This window comes from Epinephelus moara, chromosome 2 (assembly GCF_006386435.1).
Source record: "Epinephelus moara isolate mb chromosome 2, YSFRI_EMoa_1.0, whole genome shotgun sequence".
Classification (NCBI taxonomy): domain Eukaryota; kingdom Metazoa; phylum Chordata; class Actinopteri; order Perciformes; family Serranidae; genus Epinephelus; species Epinephelus moara.
In genome coordinates this window covers 29,505,755-29,514,331 of record NC_065507.1, presented here as the reverse complement: position 1 = coordinate 29,514,331, position 8,577 = coordinate 29,505,755, and the positions used below count along the sequence as shown (strand labels likewise).

The 8,577-nt window shown below is 39.5% G+C and overlaps 2 protein-coding genes across 2 annotated transcripts in view; one reads left to right on the top strand and one right to left on the bottom strand.

Moving 5' to 3' along the window:
* LOC126406358 (testis-expressed protein 26-like) overlaps positions 1 to 3,760 on the bottom strand; it is a 5,593-nt gene extending 1,833 nt beyond the window's left edge. Inside the window, exons 1-5 of the mRNA XM_050070568.1 lie at positions 3,629 to 3,760; positions 1,648 to 1,754; positions 1,018 to 1,102; positions 743 to 905; positions 471 to 636 (exon numbers count right to left, since the gene is read on the bottom strand). Coding sequence (XP_049926525.1) covers positions 471 to 636; positions 743 to 905; positions 1,018 to 1,102; positions 1,648 to 1,660 — 427 coding nt within the window. The 5' untranslated portion in view covers positions 1,661 to 1,754; positions 3,629 to 3,760. The remainder of the gene's footprint in view (positions 1 to 470; positions 637 to 742; positions 906 to 1,017; positions 1,103 to 1,647; positions 1,755 to 3,628) is intronic.
* Positions 3,761 to 3,779: 19 nt separating this feature from the next.
* hmgb1b (high mobility group box 1b) lies at positions 3,780 to 6,455 on the top strand. Its single transcript, XM_050070556.1, has 5 exons — positions 3,780 to 3,927; positions 5,081 to 5,236; positions 5,345 to 5,490; positions 5,567 to 5,741; positions 5,879 to 6,455. Exons 2-5 carry the CDS (start codon positions 5,090 to 5,092, stop codon positions 6,011 to 6,013), a joined length of 603 nt encoding a protein of 200 aa, XP_049926513.1. The 5' UTR covers positions 3,780 to 3,927; positions 5,081 to 5,089; the 3' UTR covers positions 6,014 to 6,455.
* The last annotated feature ends 2,122 nt before the right edge of the window (positions 6,456 to 8,577 follow it).

The window sequence follows — 8,577 nt, the reverse complement described above, 5'->3', positions numbered from 1 at the left end:
CACTCCCAAATTTACCGCATACTCCATTTGACTTCCCGTCCTCTCCCTCTCACCTCTCGCTCACCCGGATGCACCCCACAGCCTACCTTCAAAAATAAAAAACAACTCATGTAAAAAGAAAGCATTTCTTTAGAAAGGGTACCATAGAAATAAACAGCTTTTTACCAAATTAAATGAAATAAAACACATATAGCAATTTAAACATTTTTAAGCATTTTTAACATTTTTAACACATGAACTTGAGATTTTACCCAAACAATGAAATATAGGTATTTCACCCTTTTTAACCTTTTATCAAATCCTATTTATTCATGTATTTACCACCAACTATTTATCATATTTATGCACATTTTTTCCCCGGGCTACATACAACTAATACGGTGGCTTGTTTGGACACGCCTGAGTGCTTGAATGTCAGTAGCTCAGGTGTTCTTACACGCTTTCATATACACAAGACTGAACCAACAGACTTGTCCTACCTTGAGGCATACCCATGAAGTCACATCTGTAGATGGAGCAGTACTGTGCTGTCAAGGCCTTACGAATCTCCCTCTCAGATGGAGGACATTTCCAAGGGAAGCTGACATACTCAGAGCTTCGTGCAGCGTCCCTAGGCAGCCTCCACATCATGAAAGACTTGGGGAAAATAGCTTGATTTAAAGGTTACGATACACTGTGAGAGGTCAAGCATGGCATTCAACTATGAATGTAAAATTGAGGCTAACACAGCCTAAATACCAACCTGACTGGGATGCGGGTTGTTTCTCCTTTGCCCCGAGGCTGTTCCTGTGCGAACGCATTCAGGTTTACAGCCTGGCTTCCAGCAAAAATCCTTGTTGTATACAGTTGAACCAAAAGGTCCAGACTGTGAATAAGAGTCTATAAATGAAGTTGACGCTGGGCACCTATACATACAATTACACAAACACACAGAGAAACAAACACTAACTCTGCATGTCTATTCAAAATTTAACCAAAAGCCAAAAAAAAAAACAACAACCCATAAACAGAACTTACAGCAGAATTTCAGCAGCTGAGTTTGGTCGATAGATGAATTGTCTTCTATTAGACGTTTCATATGGATCCCACCACTGTTTGCCTTCTACAAAAAATGTTACTATTAGCTCATAACCCTGAATGCTTGAGATGTAGAGTACAACGGTCACTCTGGGCTGCAAGTAAAAAGCAGGGTGAACTTCTCTTTGAGTATTTTTTTTAATGGGATTTGGGAAAATGAGGGGGAAATATACCCCTCATCCCCTTTGGAAATGACATCCTTGCTTACACTCACAACAGCAGGTAGGAACCGACAGTTACCCCAAGACAAGCAGACATGAATAAGGAAATTAAAGGTGACACTTTAATAATAATACTTACAATTTTGAAAGTAGCAACAGGAAAACTAATAATACATTTTGACTTTGCAACAGTCCAAAATAATATTGTGAAATTATTCAAACTAAATATCATTTGCAGTTTAATCTACCACAGTGTATAATATATTTTAATTATACAATATAATGAGATAAACCCAGCATATTACTGTAAACCAAAACATAATAGAAATGTAAGAGAATAACATGATGCCGGTCAAATTAAAGCAAATTTAGTTAACAAATGTCTTGCAGTTATCCTTGGTTTAATTACCTTTGGTTGCCATTGGTGACCACTGTTTCGGTATCTTGCTATACTTGTTTTCGGTATAATGAAAACCTTCCTATTTCCAGATGACACTTCACTTCATGGATGGCTCGCTGAAAAGCATAACTGACAACTGTGGATCCAAAATTTGAGCCTGCATGTATAACAATTAGAACGTTGGGTTATCAGGTGTTGTCTTTATCTGTGCAGCGGCAGAGTTGATCCCGACAGGGTGTTTCCAGGTGCTGTGGTTATGGAGACCTACAACATTTGAATGGCCACTGTGAGCTGCTCAGCAGGGGAGATGTTGCATTAAAAATGTACCATTGCCAGAGATGCCTTATTTATGTCTGCTAGGGGCGGACAGGGCTGAAGTAAGAGTATTTCTCAGAGATATACTATATAAAAACATTTCAAAAAGAAATGCTATATAATTAGTTACTCTGCAGATTAACATTTTACATACAAAACATAAAATTGTTTTGAAGATGGATTTTAAAAGGTACCTCATAATCTTGCACTCCATATGCTCATCTTTTTACAATTTATGTTATAAATATCTTCCAAATATTTAAGGTTATATAGATACAAGAAGAGAAGCAAATTCTCCGGATCATTTCATGTCTTATTTTCAAACTCATTCACATACTCACTCCCACTCAACCATGACTGCCTGGTTGAGTGGCAGTGAATAGCCCAACTTGACTCACATGAAAGTTGGGAGGAAGGTGTGGTATGGTGGTTGGGCCCTCTGGGCCTGTACACCTCCCTTTGTAACTGGATCCTAGACTTTCTCACAGAGAGACTTCAGATAGTGTACATTGGCAGGAAAATCACCTCCACAACCACTACATTCAACACCAGCGCCCCTGCTGGGATGTGTGCTTGGCCTGCTGCTGTTCACACTAATGACCCACAACTGCTCCGCTAAATAAGGCTCCAATCATGATTATTATGGTGCTTGCTGTCGACACAAGACTGGCAGTGGGCCTCATCAGCAACAACAATGAGACGGCATAGAGGGGTGAGGTGGAGCAGCTGGCAATCTGCTGTTAAAACAACAACCTGTCACTCAACGTTGACAAGACAAAAGAGATGAAAATTGACTTCAAACAGATCCATGCTGCTCACCTTCTTCTCATCAAAGGATGCTGTGTGTAGCAAGTCAGGAGCACCAAGTTTTTGGTTGTGCATATTGCTTATGAGCTGGTCTCACAACTGCATCTCCCTGACCAAGAAAGCACAACAGCTTCTCCACTGCCTCTGCCAGTTTTGCCAGCCTCCGTGCCATGCATCCTGTCCAATTTCTACAGTGAAACTACAGAGAGCGCTCTGACCAGCTGCATCACTGTCTGATAAGGGAACTGAAACAAACTCATACAACAACTTCCTACAGAGAATATAGAGTCAGCAGAGTATGTCATTGGAAACTCTCTCTCATCAATCAGAGTTGGAAATTGGCACCCACCACGACCCAGATGCTGGTAAAATATGCAAGTGGCTGCTAGATATGCTTTACTCACCAGCTAAAAAAAACAGTGTTCATCTTGTAAGTGGATTAGACAGTGGAAATTAGACAAAATGCAGCACAAACAGGGCCTCTGAGATCTTTCAGGACCCCTCCCACAGACTAACCCTCCTCCTGTCTGGAAAATGGCAACAAGGCGGTATCTATGTGAGACTACATACCTTACTTCACTTTACTTGACCTACTTGCACCATACTACATAAATATCCCCAGAGAATTAGCCTGCCTTTACTGTTATTTATTGCACTGTCACTATTTGTTTACATTTATGCACACTGCACACATATATTTGTATTCATACTAGGCTTCTTGTATATTTTCTGTTATTGCACTGCATGTTTGTTGTGCACCTCATTTGTTCATCATTTTGCTTTGCACTGGGACCAGGGAAACACAATTGTGTTCCACCTACAGACTGCATATAGATGGATGAGTTTTTTTTGTCTAATCATATCCTACCTCGCATGCATCTTTGCCTCCAATAACATAACGGCGTTGGTTGTTTAATATTCAAGTTTGGCGCCACCGCCCTGTCGTGTTTAGATGAATCAACGGCACAACAAGCAGAACTGAGTAAGCGAGTGTCCAATAAGATACTCCAAGGAGTTGACGGCAGCCAATGTCCGCCAGCCGGTGCACAGGACAAACACAGAGGCATCCTCACAGCCGAAAGACCGCGCACTCACTGACGGTGCTTCTTTTCCCATTGTTTGAGACGTAACGTTACCGACGTGCTGGCTTCACATAGCGCTGTAGGGGTAAGCATAATAAATGTTTACTTATTGACAAATGCACCACAGTGTACCTGTTATGAATGAAAACGTGGGTGCTTTGAGGTTTGCACAGCACACAGCGGTGTTGTACATGTTTAGTTGCATGTCTGAGCGGGACAGGATGCTAACAGCATCAAGCCCCCGCTGATAGCAACACTGTGTTGCTAACTTAGCTAGCGTTACGCAGGTAGTTGCCAAACACAAACATTAGCTTCGGCCATAAATACCAACCAGAACAAAGTAAAATGCACGTTAAAGGCTAACGCCTCCATTGACCAAGTCAACTACTATGCTCGCGTTAACGTATCGCTTGATAATGTGTTATGAGCTAACTCATATAGCCTGCTATGTTAGCATGTTAATGGCGGCTGGTTGGTCTGGCCGTGTTGCTAGCATAGAAGCTAACGCTAGCTAGAAGGTGAACGTAGGTTAATGCCGCTGACTGTTGCTGAGGCAGCCCGGGTGCAGTGGTGCAGGCGAAGCATCTCTCTCCGAAATCACCGTCAATTTTCTTTAAACTTTTATATTAGATAATTCATGTTATCCAGACAGGCGGATGAGATAAAACACGAGGCCTGTTAAAAAGCGGGTGGTGCATGATGGCAATGCGCTAGCCATTGTTCGCAATCAAATCAGCCATTTTAATAATCGTCTCATAAAATGAGCACTGTGTCATGTCAGCTAGCCTAGCTTAAAGGCTAACGCTAAAAGCAAGAGGACACAAAGCGAGAGCGGAGCCACACTGGCTAACAGCTAATGAACAATCAAAGGCGGTGAAGGCTAAAGCTAATGTATTCATCTGCATTAATATTGGGGCTAACGCTATTGCAGAATATAAAGCACTGTGCTGTTTTCACTAGCTCTGCACTATACCACCATGAATGAATGCTTGACGTAAAGAACTGGTGGACTAATGTGCACTTGAGTGTAATATTAAAAGGAGCATCATGTTGGCCTTTGCATACAATGGATTATTAGTCATCCCAGACATCCCACCCCCCGACTTAAACAATAGATGGAACTGACAAAGCAAGATGCAGACAATTTACTAGGGGCATGTTTAGATATTGCTACTGCTGCTGCATGAGTAGACCTGGATGCATTTAACTGAAATCATATTTTTTTCCTCTCCATTTAGCGTGCCAAGATGGGAAAGGATCCGAGGAAGCCGAGGGGCAAGATGTCCTCATATGCCTACTTTGTGCAAACATGCAGAGAGGAGCATAAGAAGAAACACCCTGATGCCTCTGTCAACTTTGCAGAGTTCTCCAAGAAATGCTCTGAGAGATGGAAGGTAAATCAATTACTCTCAATAATATAATGTTCTTTTTTAATTCTCTGAATCCAGCATTTTCCTCTCAAGAAGTGTGTATCTTCTAAAACTGCTTGTGTCCTCCCAAAGACGATGTCATCAAAAGAGAAAGGCAAGTTTGAAGATATGGCCAAACAAGACAAGGTGCGTTATGAGAGGGAAATGAAGAATTACATTCCCCCCAAGGGCCAGAAGAGAAAGCGATTCAAGGACCCCAATGCCCCCAAGAGACCACCGTATGTACCATTATCAACTAGCTCCACACCATTTTTTTTATGACATGTTAAACACTGACACATTTTTTCCCCGCAGGTCTGCATTCTTCCTATTCTGTGGAGACTTTCGCCCCAAGGTAAAAGGCGAGCACCCTGGACTCAGCATTGGAGACACAGCAAAGAAGTTGGGAGAGATGTGGAACAGCTTATCTGCAGAGAACAAGCAGCCGTACGAGAGGAAGGCTTCCAAGTTGAAGGAGAAATATGACAAAGTAAATAGACAAATCTGAACCCGTTTCTATGAAATTTGAAAATTACATTTTGTTCTATTTGAGGTCCAAACTTGAAAGATTTGAGTTTGTTTTACTTTGAAGCACCAAAAACACAATTGTTGTGCTGCTCTCCACAGGATATCGTTGCCTACCGTACAAAGGGCACAGTGGATTCAGGACCTGCGGCTACAGCAGAAGAGGACGAAGACGAAGAGGAAGAGGAGGAGGGAGACGAGGACGAGGATGATGATGATGAGGATGATGATGAGTAGATTACAGAGGGATGGGACCTGAAGTTTTGTTTATGCCATATAACCCCAATATACTCAATTCACCATCTTGAAACATAAGTCAGATTGAACAAGAACATGTGTATATTTAATGTTTTTAAGATGTACAGTGTTATTCTCCTTTTTTTGTAAAGTTAACACTACATATCTTAAGTTTGAGATTTTCTAGTCGTAGTTCTTTATCCCCTGCCATATTACGTAACAATTTAGGAGAACTTAAAATCGGTATAAGCGTAACTAGTCTTTCGGTGTTTCAACTCAAAAATGAGATTTCTGAGTTGGTAGTGTATTTTTCTTTATTTTGAAAAATATTTTTTTATGTGCTGTCCCAATGTCTTTTTATTGTTCTTTGAATACCACTAATATCAAATACAGCTGTCGACATTCAAAAATGTCTTCAATAAAGGTCGTTTTTTTTTAAGAAGTTTGTTTTTCCTTCCTATCATCTTTGACTAATTTTCATGATGTTTAAATGGAATTTAAACTTCACTTGCTGACTTGTCTCATAGTAATAAAACAGTCAAATTTGAACGCAGTTTAATTTATGTGGATTAAGTGTCTAAACATTTTTGGCATTTACTGTAAGAGCCATTTGAAACACAATCACATTGTTCAATTACCAAAATGTGTTTTAAATGCAGCTGAAATGTGTGGCTCTTTGCACTGTGCATTATTAACATTAAGATAATCCTGTGTTAGTCCCACAGTGGGGAAATCTGCATTGTATATTCTACCAAACATGACAACTCACTAAAAAGTTAACAAATAACATTTATTGAGAAATTTTTTAGTACATTTAATCAACTAATATTTTTAATGCTCACTAGTGAAGGTAGCAATGTTTTAATGACCAGTCGGTCTCTAATACACAATACACATAATTCAAACACTAGAGTTACACATTTTTCATTAAAAAGTTTAGCTGATAGCTGCACAAGTGCAAAATAAATAACGACCGCTCGTTCTTCTAATCATCTCAACTCATTTTTTAATTACAGTTTCTGATGCACTGTAAATCCCTGGAGTGAAGCCACGTCTAGATAAACAAGATGTAGTTGGACTCAGAGAAATGTTTGGCCAGCAGAACAGAAAATTGGCAACAGCAAATAACGAAGACAAACGTCATAGCTTTATGAGAAATTAAAATTAGCTGCTGTATAGTTAATTAGTTCCATAAAATGCCAAGCGTAAGGGCTGTGATTTGACAGAGTTTATAAATGATTGCCTTACAGGATATTGTATTTACCTGGAAATAAGTGTGTGTCTTTTGCCAGGCTTCCACAGTTCTCTTGTGTGTTTCCCCAGTTGCCCTAAAAAGTAAGTAGAGTCCCTAGCTGGTTATTGTATGGAATTATTGTACTGTGGTTTGAGGAATTTAACTCCAGAAGGTGGCGCCATGATGATGTTAACTGTCCAGTGTATGCAGTTAAAAGTGTAAACTAAGGTGAGTTTGTTGTTGTGTCACATGTCTATGTAAGTGTCCAGACCACATGGACTTATAAGAAACTCCCCCGATATGTTGCAGAGGTGACACATTTGTCAAACATGAACATAACTGTATACATCAGAGAGAGAGAGAAAGAAAGAACTTTGTCATCTGTCTCAGGGTCAATAAATGAAATCAGACAAAAGAAAGGTTGCCTGACAAAAACCACCAGGGTGTCTGCAGGTCCTTCTAAAGTCTTCAAATGTCTTAAATTCAGTTATGTATATCTAAGGCCTTAAAAGTAAGTAAATAGTCTTAAATTTGAAATTGTTAATGTCTTAATTGCTACAAACATTTTATCTAATTTATCAATGTTTTAATTTTTTTTCAAGCTCTTCTGTGTGAAAGTATTCATTCATACCTGCACTTGGCAAAGTGGAAATTAACCTAACTCACTATAATAACAACCTACCTATGCACATGACCACATATATACTTCTCATCTCTATACGTACCTGCAATGCTTGACTTAAAAAAAATGAGTCTTAAATTTGGTTAAAAATTATCTTGGAAAGGTCCGAAAAAGCATCAAATTTAAGTGTGTGATAGCTGTCGACACCCTGAACACGACACTCAAATTACTCATCAGTCATCCAGGAGAACTTATCTGAAATTAAGGACATTTTACTAAAGAGAATTGCCCTTAAATTATTATATGAGCAGTGAAACATGACATGGACTTCATCATGAGTCTCACCTTGGTCCTGTAGTAGACAAAGGCTTCTCTCATCAAGTTGACCAGTAAACTTACCTGTTTGTATATATGGAGATGTAGCTGAATGTAACTGCGCACACAGAGACCTTTGACTTTTGGCTAAATTCTGCTTCACATCAAGTTCTACACTTGAGATTTTTTATCACACAATATGCTCCTAATTAAGGTTTGTACCACAAATATGTCTCTGTTTATATTGTTTGTTCCCGAATGTCACTGTAATATATTATTCAAAGGGTATAATTCAGTCCAAGAAGACAAGCAGTCATATAAGAATTCATAGTGTTTTTGTTACTAAAGGAGGATGAATCCCTGCTGAGTTTGACCACATCCCAAACAGAAAAT